A 19,785-nucleotide genomic window follows, 5' to 3' on the forward strand; every position below is an offset into this window, starting at 1 on the left:
TGCCAAGCTTCGTTAGTTCCATGTACAAACAATTATTCCATATAGGTGTATAGGAAAAATAACCTGTGAGACCGAATCTCTGTCTAATAGCTTTTCACAGTTTTATCATTAATTGACTTACCATGTCCATGTGTGATAAGGCCGAGTAGGCAGTATGCGGACGAAGCATTAAACACTTAGAGGGATCTGTAGATGAAGGTATGTCCCAACCTGTGAAATGCAATTGCGCAGCTAAAAAATATGTTTGTGTCAGTTTGGCTCTCTAGACAATACCCTAATGCCTAACCCTATAACTATACACCTACTGAAGAAAATGTTGCAACATCCTGACCCTACCAAGCTTATCTCCACATACTATGCTGCCCTCACAGCTGACTATAACCCTAGATTTCGGATGGCCCAAACAAAATGGACTTCCTTGAACATTTTTCCCATGGACAATGACTGGTCGGAATTTAGTGACACATACACGTCCTCAATTATATCTTCTAGGGACCGCATTATACACATTAAAGTTTTTCACCACTCTCGTCTTACCCCAGCTAGGTTGCATAGAATGGGGTTGTCTCCTTCTGCTGAATGTTTTAGAGGCTGTGGTCAACAGGCTGATTTTCTAGCTTAGTCTCAGCCCTTCCTTCTCTGAGCTGGCCAATCAGCTGTCGGCTAATTGCCAGCTCCTATCTCTCCATAGGGACTCACCTGTTGTTATTATCCTGCTCGTCAGTCCTGCCTACTTAAGCCGTTCAGTCCAGATGATCTCTGCCTTCGCCTTGGTCACATCACAGAGACTATCTCCTGCGTTCTTGTTGAAGACTTGCTTGGCTGACATTCCTACTGGCTCCGGATCCTGCTTGCTGTTCCACTACGCTGATCTCTGGCTCCCTGACGTTTGGCTTGTGTGACTATCCATTCTGGTTTCTGAACTCTGGCTATGTTTTCACTATGTTTACTCTGTTTAGCTTTTTTTATTACTATTATTAAACAAGTGTGATTTAACTGTACTTCTGTCTCGGTTTGATTCATGGTTTCTGACAGGGTGTGCTCACACTCTATACACTCTATCCAACCAAAGTGAGTCTTATGGTTAGCTGCAACTCTGAGCCAAGCCAGGTAGAGCATGGCATAAGTGACTTCAAAGCGCCAAAGGTGTTTTTTAACTTCAGTAAACTTTGCTCTGCGTCGTTGCACATCTGCTAAAAAATTCAGGTAGAATGTTATACAGTACGTATCTTATCTATTTTCATAGCTGCGCCTTTTGTTCTGGCTTGGTATAGAGTAGCATCTCTATCTTTGAAATGTAAGAACTTGAACAGAAATAGCCATGGAGGTTCCCCAGGTCTGGGTGGTTTAACAGGGACTCTATGAGCCCTCTCAACTGCGAACATCGGGGAAAAAGATTCTCTCCCGAAAGCATTAATAGGCCAGTTTTCAATGAAGGTGACTGGGTTTCTCCTCTCCATCTTCGCTGGAATGCCCACTGCACGGACGTTGTTAGGCCTTAGTCTGTTCTCCATGTCTTCCAAGCAGGCCGTATGGCCTGTAGCAAGGGATTGAATATGGTGCATGTCACGCTGTAATGGCATCAACTCATCTTCCACATTACTCATTCTATCCTCTAGAGCTGATGTTCGGTCTCTCAGCTTTTGCGAATTTTGCCTCACAAGATTAATCTCAATCCTCACCCCTTTTATCTCTGAGTTTAAATCAATAATGACTGTATTGTAGGATGTGACTGCAGTGAGGATATCTCCCAGTGTGGGTTCAGGGACAGGCATACCTTGCTCGCCATGCTCAGTGGGGATGGTCCCGATGTTTGAGTGGAACGTAAGTTCGTCTTGAACATCTGATGTTTGCCCATTCGGCGAATGCCAAACATTATGGGGCGTTCGCAGCAAATGTGAGCGCCGCAGAACGCCCCATAATGGACTGCGAGATTGCAGTGCATTGATGTCTGATGATTGGCCAAAGCATGCACCTTACCTGCATGCTTTGGCCAATCACAGTGCGCTCTGCTGCCCAAAGGCAGGGTGCCTTTAACCAATCATGGCTCAGGGGGCTAAGTCTATGCCCCACATTTACACGCTGTATGTAGTGTGTTGGAGTGGACGTAGCTAGAGTTAATATATATATATATGTATATATAATATATATATACATTCTGCATTCAGTGTAGACGAAAAAAATACTGCCTCAAAGCATGATGCTGCCACCACCATGCTTCACGGTGGGTATGGTGTTATTTTGGTGATGTTTAGTGTTGTTTTTGCCACAAACATATCTTTTAGAATTATGGCCAAAAAGTTCAATCTTGGTTTCATCAGACCATAACACATTTTCCCACATGCTTTTGGGAGACTTCAGATGTGTTTTTGCAAAATTTGGCCAGGTTTGGATGTTTTTCTTCTTAAGAAAAGGCTTCCGACTTGCCACTCTACTCCATAGCCCAGACATATGAAGAATAAAGGAGATTGTTGTCACATGTACCACACAGCCAGTACTTGCCAGATATTCCTGCAGCTCCTTTAATATTGCTGTAGGCCTCTTGGCAGCCTCCCTGTCCAGTTTTCTTCTCGTCTTTTCATCAACTTTGGAGGGACATCCAGTTCTTGGTAATGTCCCTGTTGTGCCATATTTTCTTCACTTGACGATGACGGTCTTCACTGTGTTCCATGGTCTAATGCCTTGGAAATTCTTTTGTACCCTTCTCCTGACTGATGCCTTTTAACAACGAGATCCCTCTGATGCTTTGGAAGCTCTCTGCAGACCATGGCTTTTGCTGTAGGATGCGACTAAGAAAATGTCAGGAAAGACCTACTAGAACAGCTGAACTTTATTTGGGGTTAATCAGAGACACTTTAAATAATAGTAGGTGTGTACTGACTCCTATTTAACATGAGTTTGAATGTGATTGCTTAATTCTGAACACGGCTACATCACCAGTTATAAGAGGGTGTGCACACTTATGGAACCACATTATTTTAGTTTTTTTATTTTTACTTTCCCCTTTAAAAGATTTCAGTTTGTTTTTCAATTGAGTTGTACAATTTATAGGTCACATTGAAGGTGGGAAAAGTTTTAAAATGATTTATCTTTGTCTAATTTTTTTACATCACAGAAACCTGACTTTTTTCTTATATATATATATATATATATATATATATATATATATATATATATATATATATATATCAAATACTTTTTATTAAAGAATCACAATTATTTTCCACTTTTTACAACAATGCAAAAAGAAATACATTCCCCCTTTATCTTACCCCCTCCCCCCACCCTTCCCCCTTCCCTCTTTCCCAACCCCCTGATCTCTTCTCTTTCATTCCACATACTCATCCCCCTCTTACTTACCCACCCTCCCTCCTCCCCCACACCTTCATCACCTTATATCTGGAGTATCTCCACCTCTAGCCATCATTTCCACAAACTCTTAAATTTCAGTTGGCTAGATCAAGAACACTCTCCAGGAGGTAGGTGTATGTGTGTCAAAGTCAACAATTAAGAGAATACAGAGGGTTCACAACAAGATGTAAACCATTGGTGAGCCTCAAAAACAGGAAGGCCAGATTAGAGTTTGCCAAACAACATCTAAAAAAGCCTTCACAGTTCTGGAACAACATTCTATGGACAGATGAGACCAAGCTCAACTTGTACCAGAGTGATGGGAAGAGAAGAGTATGGAGAAGGAAAGGAACTGCTCATGATCCAAAACAAACCACCTCATCAGTGAAGCATGGTGGTGGTAGTGTCATGGCGTGGGCATGTATGGCTGCCAATGGAACTGGTTCTCTTGTATTTATTGATGATGTGACTGCTGACAAAAGCAGCAGGATGAATTCTGAAGTGTTTCGGGCAATATTATCTGCTCATATTCAGCAAAATGCTTCAGAACTCATTGGACAGCGCTTCCCAGTGCAGATGGACAATGACCCGAAGCATACTGCGAAAGCAACCAAAGAGTTTTTTAAGGGAAAGAAGTGGAATGTTATGCAATGGCCAAGTCAATCACCTGACCTGAATCCGATTGAGCATGCATTTCACTTGCTGAAGTCAAAACTGAAGGGAAAATGCCCCAAGAACAAGCAGGAACTGAAGACAGTTGCAGTAGAGGCCTGGCAGAGCATCACCAGGGATGAAACCCAGCGTCTGGTGATGTCTATGCGTTCCAGACTTCAGGCTGTAATTGACTGCAAAAGATTTTCAACCAAGTATTAAAAAGTGAAAGTTTGATGGATGATTGTTAATCTGTCCCATTACTTTTGGTCCCTTAAAAAGTGGAAGGCACATATACAAACGTATGTATGTAATTCCTACACTGTTCACCTGATTTGGATGTAAATACCCTCAAATTAAACCTGAAAGTCTGCAGTTAAAGAACATCTTGTTAGTTTCATTTCAAATCCATTGTGGTGGTGTATAGAGCCAAAAAGATTAGAATTGTGTCCCAATATTTATGGACCTGACTGTATCAATGCAAAAAAAAGTTATACAAAAAGGCAGTTTTTTCGGGAGCAGTAATTTTAATAATGCTTAAAGTGAAACAATAAAAATGAAATATTCCTTTAAATATTGTGCCTGGGGGGTGTATATAGTATGCCTGTAAAGTAGCGCAGTTTTCCCGTGTTTAGAACAATACCACAGCAAAATGACATTTCTAAAGGAAAAGAAAGTCATTCATTTAAAACTGCTTGTGGCTGTATTGTCGGGTCCCGGCAATATAGATAAAAATCAATGAGAAAAACGGCATGGTCCCCCCCCCCCCCCCAGCCCATTACCAGGCCCTTCAGGTCTGGTATGGATATTAAGGGGAACCCCTGCACCCAAATTTAAAAACAAAATGGTGTGGGGGCCCCCAGGCACTATATACTCTGAACAGAAGTATATATACTATACGGCCTGCCCTATATACTCTGCAGAAAACTGGGCCTTAGGTGTTGGTGGTACCAGAACACTGTAAGCTCTCACAGTTACTCTTGGTGGGTGCAGGAATGGTCAATTACAATACAATTACAATTACAATACAATTACAATACAGTGCAGCCGTAGTACAGTTGTGAAGGCAGGATGAGTTCTGCAACCTTACCCTTGTAAAGTGTATCAAGAAGGGTTGCAACTATATTGTGTACTGTGTACACCACCAGAAAAGTAGTGGCAACTGAACTACGGCTGCACTGTATGGTGTACTGTGTACACCACCAGAAAAGTGGTAGCAACTGTACTACGGCTGCACTGTATTGTGTACTGTGTACACCACCAGAAGTGTAGTAGCAACTGCACTACGGCTGCCCTGTATTGTGTAATATGTAAAGTGTAGTAGAAACAGTACACCACGGAATGCACTGTAGATATAGGCTACACTGGATGCAGAGTATATATATATATATATATATATATATATATATATATATTAGACTAGACTAACTGTGTATATATATATATATATATATATATATATATATATATATATATATATATATATATATATATATATCAAATGCACTGCCACTAACTGAATAACCTGCCTTATTATAAATCAAGCTATCTCTCCGTTCACGCCAACAACACTACACAGGGCCGCCGTGTAGGCAGCCTTTTATAGTGTGGGGCGTGGACTTAGTCCGCCTGAGCCATGATTGGCCAAAGGCACCCTGCCGTTGGCCAATTATGGCTTTCTTAGCAGTGGGCGCTGGGATTGGCCAAAGCATGCAGGTCAGGTGCATGCTTTGGCCAATCATCATACAACAATGCACTGCAATCTCGCAGTGCATTATGGGGCGCATTATGGGGCGTTCCACGGTGCTCGAATTTGCTGCAAATGCCCCATAAAATTTGCTGTTCGGCGAATAGGCGAACACCTGATATTCGAGTCAAACTTACATTCGACTCAAACTCGAAGCTCATCCCTACTCATTGCCCAGAACAATGCAATCTCATCTGGACTATTGGATTTGTGTGCAACTCCTTTCACTTGTTTGGCGAGTCAATCTTTTCATTATGGCGAGTCCCCGACTTTAATTGAGTTGTACACAACTTGCTTGCAGAACAAACCGATTTCAAGTTGTAATCACAGTTTTCCTGTCTTGTAACTTTGATACCGGGACCTCAAGATGTGACCTTTTAAGATTTCATCCCAACTGACATCTAGACCCGTCCATAGTTACAATCAGGAATCATATGTCATAAGTTTCATTCATAGAGGCTCTGACAATGTATTGATAACATTCTGTATACCATCTACTTTGTATTTTATTGTATTTGATTAATAAAAAAATATATATTTCTGTGTAAAAAAATAATAAAAACAAAAAAAACAATGTTTATGTTCTTTTTATTTAGTACAGTTGATATTTGTTATTATTAACTTTATAGTAAGCGCTGCGGCAAGATTGGCTAGATTCAGGTATAGACCAAAGGTGGTATTCACTTATTATATTTATCCCCAAGGGAATAAGTGAAGGTGTAAATTTGCCAAAACAATACTGCTATTATCTACAATATTTTTCCATACCCCATCTCCCTCCCTCTCCTGACCTATCCTGTGAAATATCTGGGCTGTTGTTGTTTTCTGGGTGTTATTTATATTTCTTAGACCTGTGTCTGGTGATACAGAGACTGAGGTTAGAGCTCCTTCAGATATAAGAAGAGAGTCAATGTGTCCTCATCCATCCACAGAGGAGAATTGGAATGGAGATCACCCCCCACTGTCCTCTTCCGTCCACAGAGGAGAATTTGGATGAAGATCACCCCCCCCCCCCCACTGTCCTCTTCCGTCCACAGAGGAGAATTGAGATGAAGATCACCCCCCCCACTGTCCTCTTCCGTCCACAGAGGAGAATTTGGATGAAGATCACCCCCCCACTGTCCTCTTCCGTCCACAGAGGAGAATTTGGATGAAGATCACCCCCCCCCACTGTCCTCTTCCGTCCACAGAGGAGAAATGGGATGAAGATCACCCCCCCCCCCCACTGTCCTCTTCTGTCCACAGAGGAGAATTGGGATGAAGATCACCCCCCCACTGTCCTCTTCCATCCACAGAGGAGAATTGGGATGAAGATCACCCCCCCACTGTCCTCTTCCATCCACAGAGGAGAATTGGGATGAAGATCACCCCTCCCACTGTCCTCTTCCGTCCACAGAGGAGAATTGGGATGAAGATCACCCCTCCCACTGTCCTCTTCCGTCCACAGAGGAGAATTGGGATGAAGATCACCCCCCCACTGTCCTCTTCCATCCACAGAGGAGAATTGGGATGAAGATCACCCCTCCCACTGTTCTCTTCCGTCCACCGAGGAGAATTGGGATGAAGGATGGAGATCACCCCCTCAGTGTCTTCATCCATCCACAGAGGTGAATTTGGATGAATGATGGAGATCACTACCCCACTGTCCTTATCGCACTGTCACTGTGTGTTTAGTGTCTTCTACTTGTGTAGGGGGAATCATGAACAGAAATTTCCCAGCGTGCTGGTCTCATCAGTGCTGGCAGTTTTGGTGTGAAGATCCAGAAATCAAATTTTGTAGTTTTGTAGTAATGAATACATTAAGGAGTAACAATACGATATAAAATGGAGGAATCGAAGGAAAGAAAGATCACTGCTTAAATCATTCTGGACTAATTTTGATCGTTCTGGTTCAGTAGATATCAGTCAGAGGTACCATGCATCATCTGAATGTGACGAAAATAAAAATGATGAATAATCAGGGTCATGAACAGGTTAATCTGATATCATTCCATTCTGGACATTCTCTTCATATCAGGATCTGTGTATTACCTGCAGAGGAAGAGAGGAGCTCCTACCGACCATTTTCTTATCTTCATCTGTATATAGATACTTTCCACCATGCACCCCTTCATTGAAGAATAAAAAGAGAGTATTAGAGGAGGAAATGTTACTGTGATGATGGAAAAGGGGGAGCTTATACTGTGCTCTGTAAGAAATGTTGGAAATGGGTGTGGGGGGGGGGGCTCGTACTGTGCTCTGTAAGAAGTGATGGAAAAGGGGGGCTCGTACTGTGCTTTGTAAGAAGATATGGAAAAGGGGGAGCTAGTACTGGGCTCTCTAAGAAATTTGGGAAAAGGGGATGCTAGTACTGGGCTCTAAGAAATGATGGAAAAGGGGGAATCGTACTGCGTTCTGTAATAAATGAGGGACATTTTTATACACATTAATTGGAGGTATTTTTCCGTCTTCCTGGAAATGTGTGTGATGTGCAATGTACAAATCTGCAGCTGTAAATGTAAGAAATGATGGAAAATGTGGGGCTCGTACCGTGCTCTGTAAGAAATGATGGAAAATGGGGGGCTCGTACCGTGCTCTGTAAGAAATGATGGAAAATGGGGGGCTCGTACCGTGCTCTGTAAGAAATGATGGAAAATGGGGGGCTCGTACCGTGCTCTGTAAGAAATGATGGAAAATGGGGGGCTCGTACCGTGCTCTGTAAGAAATGATGGAGAAGGGAGAGCTCGTACTGTGCTCTGTAAGACATGATGGAAAAGGGGGAGCTCGTACTGTGCTCTGTAAGAAATTATGGAAAAGGGGGAGCTCGTACTGCATTCTGGAAGAAATAAGGGGCTTTTTTTTACACATTAATTGGAAGTATTGTTTCTGTCTTCCTGGAAATGTATGTAATGTGCAATGTACAAATCTGCAGCCCTGCAATGAACGTCAGTGGTCTCCTATGTTGGGAGGAGATCTGACGTAGATTGTATGAAGATGGTGGGATGTGTGATCTCATCTCTTTATAACTGATCCCAGTATGCAAATACACCAAACCATCCCCCCAGTCCTCACACTTTAGGGGTTTGATAAGTGTCCCACATTTAAAGGGCCCCTCACCACCTTGTGAATCATCCACCTAATTGTAAGGGGCTGTCACCATGGCAGGGGCCCGCACACTAATGGCCATCCAACCATACCAGACTGTATGTGTGCTGGGCTGTCTTGTGTACAGGCTAAGAACACACATCTGATTTGGCTCAGTTATAGCAGGGGACGGGGGGGGGGGTATTTTTAATGAAAGTAATGTAATTTTTCTTTAACAGTAAATTTGTGGAAGATTGTAGGACCTGACAAAGATTATTAGTGGTGGATCTGATCCCCCCCTCCCCCCATAATAATAAAACTTGGGATGAGGAATAAATTCTCCATCATCTGGGAAATATGTGACTGGCCCAGGAAATCTAAATCATCTCTCTCATTATCTGTATAACTACAGAGACCTTAAAATGGGTTCTACAGAAATTGTATAGAATGTTTGTCACCCGTCCTTCCATTTTCATTACAGTGCAGCCCGGGTGTCAGAAGACCTCCCAACAGCATCCCACTTCCATCATCTCATCAACATCCAATGTTGTCTACATCTTACTATTCACATTCTAATGCCGCGTACACATGACTGGACTTTACGGCATACTTGGTCCGGCGAACTGGAGTCCGTCGGACAATTCGATCGTGTGTGGGCTCCAGCAGACTTTTTTTTCTCAAAAGTTTGACGGACCTAGAAATGAAACATGTTTCAAATCTGTCCGACGGACTCGAGTCTGGTCGAAAAGTCCGCTCGTCTGTATGCTAGTCCGACGGACAAAAAACTACGCTAGGGCAGCTATTCGCTACTGGCTATGAACTTCCTTGTTTTTTCCTCATCATGTACGAATCCGTCGGACTTTGGTTGATTGTGTGTAGGCAAGTCCGTTCATTCGGAAAGTCTGTCGTAAAGTCCGTCAAAAAGTACGCCAGACAAAGTCTGCCGTAATGACCGCTCGTGTGTATGCGGCATTAGGCTTAGTATGTGTGTTACCTCCAATATAACAGATCTTACCATTGTCTAGTCACAGTGAAGCCGGAATTCCGGAGAACCTCACAACAACGATCTACTTCTGAGTCTGACATCTTATCACCATCCAATGTTGTCTCCAGTCTGGTCAGCGTTTGGTTTGTAGTGATAACTGAGCAAAGATCATCACAGCATGATAATCTTACATTACAGAAATGAACACTGGTGGGAGAAGCAGGAAAGAGGTGAAATGTTCTTCCAATGACTGGCAGAAGTAGACACATTCCAATAAATAATCAGTGGGGAGGAGGGGGTCTTAGAAAATTAAATGTTTGGACATTTGACTGGATGATTTCATGGAATATTGGTTGGACCTCCCCTGTGAAATTTAGATGAGTTGTCGCCTACCTGAAAAGTCTAATGCCCTGTACACATGGTCGGAATTTCCGACAACAAATGTTTGAGAGCTGGTTCTCAAATTCTGAGCGTGTGTACACAATTCCAACGCACAAAAGTCCACGCATTCTCGGAATCAAGCAGAAGAGCCACACTGGCTATTGAACTTCACTTTTCTCGGTTCATCGTATGTGTTGTACGTCACCACGTTCTTGACTTTGGGAATTTCTGACAACATTTGTGTGACCGTGTGTATGCAAGACAAGTTTGAGCCAACATCTATCGAAAAAAAATCCACGGTTTTATTGTCGGAATGTCCGATCATCTGTACGCGGCATTAGTCTGGAGTTACACTGTTGTGGGTACATTGCAGCGTACGTGGTAATGGAGGTGTGAATGGCTCCATATAGATTCCCTTTTACACGAAACTGCGGCACATCAATGTGAACCAATGATATAGGAAATAATGGGATTTATAATTGACATGCGTCTCTATGCAGCAAAATCCATAATTATGGCTAAATGTACTGACAAGCAATGATAATACGGCAGCATATCAAGCAATCAATTTGATCCCCGGGCGGAGCCAGGTGATGTCATTTTCTGTCTGGACCTGAAACAGGAAGTGGTGCTGGTGATGCCACGTACACACACGAGCGGACTTTAGGGCAGACTTGGTCCGGCGCACTTTGACGGACTTTCCGACGGACTTTCCGAATGAACGTACTTGCCTACACACGATCAACCATAGTCTGACGGATTCGTACGCGATGACGTACGACCGGACTAAAACAAGGAAGTTCATAGCCAGTAGCCAATAGCTACCCTAGCGTCGTTTTTTGTCCGTCGGACTAGCATACAGACGAGCGGACTTTTCGACCGGACTCAAGTCCGTCGGAAAGATTTGATACATGTTTCATTTCTAGGTCCGTCGAACTTTTGGAAAAAAAAAAGTCCGCTGGAGCCCACACACGATCGAATTGTCTGACGGACTCCGGTCCGCCGGACCAAGTCTGCCGTAAAGTCCGCTCATGTGTACGCGTGTGTACACGTGATATTATCTACTGCCCAATTTGTTGCTTGATATGCTGACATATTAATGCTTGTCAGTGCATTTATTGACAGTAAAGAAACAACTGTTTTGAAGGACGTACTTCACTACTGGTGGCATTTTTGTTTTTTTGGAGTTCTATATACAGCCAATCAAGAGGTACCAGATCTCTTAAACAGAGCGTAGGCTTGTGACAGCTGATCTTGTGGGAAGTACCCTGAGCCCATTGAGCACCCCAGAGGGGGGACAAGCACATGAGACCTATAATGTATATGGATCCAATCCTTTAGGTGAGCATTTAATCAGCACAGAGGTGGAGCACTTTGAACCCACTTAATTTTGTGGTGAAACACTGGAGGTGGCACCATCATTATGTCTGATTGGTCACAGACCCAACTGAGATTTGCCCCTGATTATACTCAGGGCCAGCTTCAAGTCCAGACTGAAGGAAGGACAAATTCCTTCCTATCACATGCTTAGGGGATGGAATCTCCTAGCCTCGCACCAGGCTATATAGGATTTCCAAATCCTATGGTAAATATGTCTAGAGGCCTCCTTCCTGGCCCATAATAATGTGAGACAACTGCCCTGGATATCCCCCTATCCATCAAGACCCTGACTTCCATAGCCAATCCTTTAAAGCAAGTGACTGTAAAGAAAGATGGCAAATTGCACTCTGAAGAAGGTCTGGATGAGTTGGAAGGGTCCAGGGGCCGCCCACTGCCAGGTTTACTATGTTGGAATACCAAGCCCTCCTGGGCCAAGCTGACATTTTCTCCACCTTGATTCTGCACAACAGACGCTTAAAAAGTTGAATTGCAGGAAAGGTGTACATCAGAGAAAACTGATCTCAAGGCGCCACCAGGGCATCCGTTGCGAGCGCCTGCAGATCCTTGGTCCTGGACACAGATATCCTTAGTTTTGTGTTGAACCTGGAAGCCAGCACATCCGTGTCCAGCATCCCCCCAACACTGGTAAAGTAACCTGAAAAATCCTGGATGGAGGGACCATTCCCCAAGGGCCAACCCTTGATGGCTGATAAAATCCACCTGCCACTTTTCCACTCCTGGAATGTACACTGCAGATAGGGATGAGCCAAACACCCCCCCCCCCCCCCCCGGTTCGGTTCACACCAGAACATGCGAACAGGCAAAAAATTAGTACGAACATGCTAGCACCGTTAAAGTCTATGGGACACGAACATGAAAAATCAAAAGTGCTCATATGCAAGTTATTGCCATAAAAAGTGTTTGGGGACCCGGGTCCTGCCCCTGGGGTATCAATGCTTTTTTTTTTTTTTTTTAAACGGGCGTTTTTTCGGGAGCAGTGATTTTAATAATGCTTAAAGTGAAACGATAAAAATGAAATATTCCTTTAAATATGGGGGTGTCTATAGTATGCCTGTAAAGTAGTGCATCTTTCCCGTGTTTATAACAGTACCACAGCAAAATTACATTTCTAAAGGAAAGGACATTTCGAAAGTCATTTAAAACTGCTTGTGGCTGTAATGAATTGTCAGATCCAGACAATATAGATAAAAATCATTGAAAAAAATGGTATGGCTCCCCCCCCCAGTCCATTACCAGGCCCTGTGGGTCTGGGATGAATATTAAGAGGAACCCCACACCAAATTTAAAAAAAATAAATAAAATGCGTGGGGGTCCCCCCAAAATCCCTTCAGGTCTGGTATGGATGTTAAGGGGAACCCTACGCCATTTTTTTTAATAGCGTAGGGGTCCCCCCAAAATCCATATCAGGCCTTTCAAGTCTTGTATGGATTTTAAGGGGAACCCTGCGCCAAAATAAAAAAAATGACATAGGGGTCCCCCCAAAGTCCTTACCAGACCCTTATCCAAACACGCAACCTGGCAGGCCGCAGGAAAAGGGGGGGTGAGAGCGCCCCCCCTCCTGAACCGTACCAGGCAACATGCCCTCAACATGGGGAGGATCCTTTGGGGTCCCCAAGGGCCTTATCCCCACAACCCTTGCCTGGTGGTGGTGGGGGGCTGCGGGCTGGGGGGCTTATAGGAATCTGGAAGCCCCCTTTAACAAGGGAACCCCCAGATCCCGGTTCCCCCCCATGTAAATGGGTATCAGGTACATTGTACCCCTACACTGTACTTCTCAATGCAGTTCTCAAAAAAGAGAAATATGCATTTCTGCCACTAGGGGGCACTGCAAAGTACCTCCTACAGTTGGGTGATTGTTGGGATACAGTAGATGATAGTCTCTGTTACCTTAGGCATTAATTGACAGATAAGAGGGTAAATTTTTCTCACAAATTAGTTTATCTTTATAACCTTTAAATGATTCCTATTAATGTTCTCCACCATCGCAGCATAATGTTCCACTATAATCTGCTTAGTAAATTCTTTTTTTCTTTTCCTCCACTCAGTAAAATGGTGAGACCAACATTTAAAATTTTGAAACATTTCCACAGAACAATTTCTGCAGAGAGCAAAGATGCGATTTGCATATATTGTGAGGAAATACTATTTTCCAAATGCTACAAGGATGACAAAACACATCCTGGCATGCTAGTGGGGCCCTAAAGACATTAAGAATACTTTATGGAATGAAATGATGAGGAACAGAATGAAAGTGCGAGGAGCAAAGACTGTGATCTCCTGCCCCAAGCTGACAGAACATTCAGCTGCAGAGGTCTGATGTGAAATCGAGTGAAAGGTAGCCACCATCTTCCCTAGAACCCTCATACAAAAAACAAATTAAGGGATTCCTCATTTCTTTGAAACAAGTACATATATTCAGGCATCCAGAGTAAAGATGTCCACAAAGACCATCCTCCGCTGTGCCATTGACATCATCCCTTCCATGCTGTGCTCCACAAGCGGTTCAAGCCTCGCTTTAAGATCGCTCTACTGCAGGGTAGTCTTCCCGTCACGATTGCAAACTGACAGTGATGAGAGCCGGTGGTGCCGAGGATGGTCTATGTGGACAGCTTTACCCCGGATGCCTCCATACTTAGATGTGCCTCTTTTAATCATCAACCATGTGAGTTGCTAAATGTTGTACCTTCATTAAATGTAATCATATTGCTACACTTAGGAGCGCCTCTCTTCTCTTTTATACCCTGGAGCTCCTGCTGGATTTTTCTTCTTGTAGAGGCTTCCATTTGTGGATGGACATTTTATGGTTACACAACCGATCACATTGCTATATTCTTTTTATAAGGACTATAAACTGAAAGACTGATGCCGCGTACACACGAGCAGACTTTTCGATCAGGCTGGTCCGACGGTCTATCCGACGGACTTTCGGCGGACATCCGACGGACTTGCCTTCACACGATCACACCAAAGTCCGACGGATTCGTACGTGATGACGTACGACCGGACTAAAATAAGGAAGTTGATAGCCAGTAGCCAATAGCTGCCCTAACATCGGTTTTCGTCCGTCGGACTAGCATACAGACGAGCGGACTTTTCGACCGGACTCAAGTCCATTGGAAAGATTTAAAACATGTTCCAAATCTAAAGTCCATCAGATTTTCGACCGAAAAGTCCGCTGCAGGTCTGATGAAGCCCACACACGGTCGAATTGTCCGCCGGACTCGGTCCGTCGGACCAGTCCGGTCGAAAAGTCCGCTCGTGTGTACGCGGCATTATGAATAAATGGTTGTGGAATGAATCATGTGAGTTTCCATTATTTCTTATGGGAAAATTTGCTTTGATATACAAGTGCTTTGGATTACAAGCATGCTTCCAGAACAAATTATGCTCCCAATCCAAGGTTTTACTGTACTTATATAGTGCCGTCAATTTACGCAACGCTTTACTTTTATATTAAACATCCACAGCAGTCCCTGTCCTCAAGGAGCTTACAATCTAAGGTCCCGAACTCACATTCATACACACACATACTAGGGCCAGTTTAGACAGGATCCAATTAACCTCCCAGCATGTCTTTGGAGTGTGGGAGGAAACCGGAGTACCCGGAGGAAACCCACGCAGGCACAGGGAGAACATGCAAACTCCAGGCAGGTAGTTAGTTCATAAGAATTAAGGAGCTCCCATGATGACTCTTAATACCTCCATATACAGCAAAGTTCAGCAGGATACAAAACTGTGGCGGCCCGGTGGTATTTTTTTTGGGGGGGGGGGCAGCAAACAGTGCACAACCCCTGGTAAGTCGGCCACCCGGCTAGCTTCCCCTGTTTCTCCTCTCCTCGCTTCTACTCCCTCCACCTTCCAGCAGCCAGCATAGCTTCTCCTTTTCGGCCAATCGGGAAATGGGTCTCAGACCCACTTCCTGATTGACCAGGAGGAGAATTAGTGGGACAATAGCAAATATTCATTTGCTAGTGTCACAAAACTGGGTGGGTTCGGAGTGCAATGCTCTTCACCCCGAGCCCACCCTTTTGTGAAGCCTATTAGAGCCTTTTGCTCTAATCACGTGCTTTAACCCCCCCCCCCCATTGGAATTCATGCATCTGGCGCCCTGCATGTAGATTAGGGGCCAAACACATGGATCGGGGGGGGGGGGGGGGAGGGGGGCACCACTGCATACAAAATAAAAGGAGGGAGAGAAACGAGTAGCATAAAATAAAAGTGCAGCGATACATTCAACTTGCTCCAAGTTGAATGTGCAGCAAAACTCTGCTAGACGCAAAGTGTATGAAGGAAGAAGCACTTGGTCAGGAGATGATCCATAAAGTCTTTGGTGACCTCAGACATCTGCAGATAGAATTATTGGCACAGCCAGACATGAGACACAAAGTCCACTTTCTTGTTGAAATCATCCAGAAAAAAAAATGAAATTCAAAAATTAACAAAACCCTCCAGAAGGAGTATATAAGGAGGATGTCCCTCACCACAGGAGAGCTCTACTCATTTTATGGAGAACAAGATTGTAATGAGGAAATCAAACAGAAAGGAACAAAATACAATAAGAGGAAGCTGACTGCCCAGCGCTACATAGCATAATATGTGGTTGTGGGGGGACTCCGGAGGGGGTTTATGTCCAAAGGATACGACCTTCATACCTGAACAAAACCCCCATCGGGAGCAGAGAGAGGGGATAGATAGGTACTCACTGCCCAGAGCCAGGACAGAGGAAGCCTTGGGACTTTTTATGGCAGACAAGGACTCACCTCAACTCCTGCAGAGTACAGCCAGGTTGTCTGAGTCCATCACATAGAAGTTTTATCCCACAGTCTTGCAGATTATTATCTGATAAATCCAGTGTGGTGAGGGATCGGTTAGTGATAAGAATGGATCGGAGATCATCACAGCACAAGGAAGTCACACCACATCCAATCAAACTGCGGAGACAAATAAAGACACATGATACAGTATGATATTATTAGATGAATATGAGGAATTATTCCCATTTAGTGAAAAGTAACATAACATCACTAGAGTGGAATATCAGGATATACAGAATGTTGTACAGAGGAAAGATCTTGTTATTAGGGAAACTGATGAAGCTGAAGCTGTTGTAGTACTTATGTCTACACAGTATAAAGAGGGGGCGCTGTGACAGCTCAGTCACCCCTTATGTACCCGGTTATTAAGCAGGACCTCACACAGTGTCTCAAACAGTGAATTTTGAAATTTTATATATACATTTTTATTGAATTTATAAGAAGTACAAACTAAGGCCTTCAGAGGCCGGTACATAAGGCACAAGGGCATAGTAAAGGTTAACAGAGGGTAAGGCAAAAATAATTCAACAGTCATAACAGCTCACTAGAGAATCACTTAGAGAAGAGTAATATTATATTAAAACAGTCATCTGTTAAACCAGTCAAAAACACAAAGAGAGCAGCGCAGGAGCGGACTGACCATTCGGGCACTCGGGCACTGCCCGAGGGCCCCATGCCACTAAGGGGCCCCATCAGGGTTGCCAGCCTCAATAAAACCAGGAATAGTATGTAAAAATCTGTGTTTTTTTAAAAAAATCCCAAGATTGTAGCTGCCCCGCCTCTCCAGTACCTTTTCAGTGTATATTCTGTGTGTGTATTCTGTGTGTCTGTCTGTGTGTGTATACTGTATGTGTGTGTGTATACTGTGCGGCCCCATAATCTATTGCCTGGGGGGCCCCATAATCTCCTATTGCCCAGGGCCCCATAATCTTCTCCAATTGCCCGGGGGCCCCATAATCTTCTCCTATTGCCCGGGGGCCCCATAATCTTCTCCTATTGCCCGGGGGCCCAATGAGTTGTCAGTCCGCCCCTGGAGCAGCACCATTTGAGTGCAGAAATAGTTGAACATCTTATTTCCCAGACAGACAAATGGGAACTCACAAGATCATAGAGATGTCAGCGCACGTAGGATAATTTAGGAGGTTCGTCCACTCCTAGGGATTTGTAAAAACCAGTTAGCCCAGGATTCCCACAGTTTATCAAAAGTCGTGACAGAACCATTCCACGTTGCAATTGTCCTTTCATAGGAATAATGGAGGTTTAACTAGTGTAATAGGTTAAAATGGGTTAGGAGCCAATTGTTGCTTCCAATGCCTGGCGATCATGAGTCTGGCTGTGAAAAGGATATGGGGAACAATGGTGAGAAAAAGAATAGGAACCTCATCTATGCCCAGACTCAGAATAGCCAGAGTGGGGTTAGGGGGCCAGTAAAATTCCCATCACTGAAGATACTACCTGGAAGATTTTTCACACACATACATATGTGCGGTGCATGCACTGCCCATGTACACACACACATATGTATGTGTGTGTGCATGTGTGCCTATGTGTGCATACGTGTGTATGCATGTGTGTGGATGCTCGGGTGTGTATACATATGTATATCTATACTCAATCCATATTGAAATTTAAATATAGCTATTTGGCTAAAGTCCACCTCCCTTCTAAGACCAACCATCTCCTTTTTGGGGGAGGAGTTTTGACGTAGATCTGGGATGTGCCTCCCAGAAGTACACATGTATAAGTAGCTGTGAGAGAGCAACATTGTTAGGCTCTGATGAAGAAGGAATCCCTTCGAAACGCATCAGTCAGCATGTCCACTGTATGTCCACTCTCCAGGACTCAGAGACTGCAATCAGTAGACAGACTGCCATATGTCAAAGACCTTTTTTAAAGCGTGATTGTCTCCTACTTTTGTGAGTAGTTTTCATTATGTTTTTTGAATAAATGTACCATAAGATAATGCACTAGGCTGGTGCGATCTCTTTTCTTTGTGTTTTTGTCTACACAGTTTCTAGACTATAGATCCACCAGATTGGTAGGCAGTTGAATTCTGAGGTATGTTATGACATCAGACTTCAACGTAAATGGGAAGTTACTCTTCCATTTACCCACTGTGGCAGCAGGGAGAGTTTTATTGGGCGCATGGGATTTCCCAAAATTGATCTTTAGGTTGGACAGGTTTTGGAAAAGCTCAAAGACTTTTAGGAGGTTGGGAAGAGTGATGTGGGGCTATGTGAGGAAAAGAAAAACATTGTCAGGGAACACCACTGTTTTATAGGTATGGTTGGCGATTGAGATGCCATTCATGTCCACATTAGTTCATAGATGTTGTAATAAGGGTCAATACAAAAAACATTGGTGATAGTGGCCAACCCTTCCTTGGATGGCAAAGGCACTCAACAGGTGACTGTTGACACTATCTCTCACAGTCGGAGTGGTGTAGAGGGACATAATGAAGTTAAACTAACGGTCATGTATCCCGAGGAGAACTGCATCCATGTAGTCCCAGGCCACTCTGTCAAATGCTTGCTTTTTCGCATCCAGGGACAAAAAGAAACACTTTGGGTTTGAAGAGGTAAGCCAGTGATGAAGGTTCGAGGCCTTAATGGTGTTGTCCCTGGCTTCTCTGCCAGGGATAACGCCAACCTGATTGGTTATTAGGGAAGTGGGCAATGGGAGGAGGTGCTTTGCCAGGATCTTGGCAAATCATTTTCTGTCCACATTTAATAGTGAGATAATTGGCAACCAACGTGGCATCTTTCCCTTCCTTCAGGATGACTGTGATATGGGCCTCAAGCAATCACTGGGTTGTGGGCTCAATAGATGAGATGGAGTTGAAAGCACGTAGGAATGGTTCAGTAAAGACATTGTGGAAAGTTTTTATAATACTCTGCTGTAAACCCATCAGGACCAGGGCTCTTGCTGCTTTTTAATTGTTCTCTAATTGCAGTTCTTCTCCCAATATGGGGCTTTCTAGTTTCCAGGCATCAGTGCTGGAGATGGGTTTAGGGCAGTACTGCCGTTGGAAGTCCTTGATCATCGTCCTCCAGGAATCTGAAGCTCCAGGTGCCCGGGTAGCCAAAGATATGTTATAGAATTCAGAAAAAGAGCGTTCAAACTAAGCAGCTATACAGTGCCTTGAAAAAGTATTCATACCCCTTGAAATGTTCCACATTTTGTCATGTTACAATCAAAAACGTAAATGTATTTTATTGGGGTTTTATGTGATAGACCAACACAAAGTGGCACATAATTGTGAAGTGGAAGGAAGATGATAAAAAGTTTTCATTTTTTTTAATATGTTTTTTTTTAAATATGTGAAAAGTGGGGGGGGGGGGGCATTTGTATTCAGCCCCCTTTACTCTGATGCCCCTAATTAAAATCTAATG

General features: G+C 43.7%; 1 protein-coding gene across 3 annotated transcripts in view; it reads right to left on the reverse strand.

Annotated features, from left to right (window-relative positions):
- Positions 1-6,973: 6,973 nt before the first annotated feature.
- Positions 6,974-19,785, reverse strand: part of LOC141133752 (NACHT, LRR and PYD domains-containing protein 3-like) — a 48,701-nt gene continuing 35,889 nt past the window's right edge. For 2 of the 3 annotated variants that reach the window (XM_073623289.1, XM_073623287.1), the window contains 4 exons: positions 16,340-16,510; positions 9,828-10,004; positions 7,781-7,857; positions 6,974-7,674 (listed from right to left, as the gene is read on the reverse strand). In XM_073623289.1, the coding sequence (XP_073479390.1) occupies positions 7,824-7,857; positions 9,828-10,004; positions 16,340-16,510 (382 nt within the window). In that variant the 3' untranslated portion in view covers positions 6,974-7,674; positions 7,781-7,823. The remainder of the gene's footprint in view (positions 7,675-7,780; positions 7,858-9,827; positions 10,005-16,339; positions 16,511-19,785) is intronic. The other variant, XM_073623290.1, reaches the window with a different exon arrangement.

This window comes from Aquarana catesbeiana, linkage group LG03, assembly GCF_042186555.1.
Source record: "Aquarana catesbeiana isolate 2022-GZ linkage group LG03, ASM4218655v1, whole genome shotgun sequence".
Lineage (NCBI taxonomy): Eukaryota > Metazoa > Chordata > Amphibia > Anura > Ranidae > Aquarana > Aquarana catesbeiana.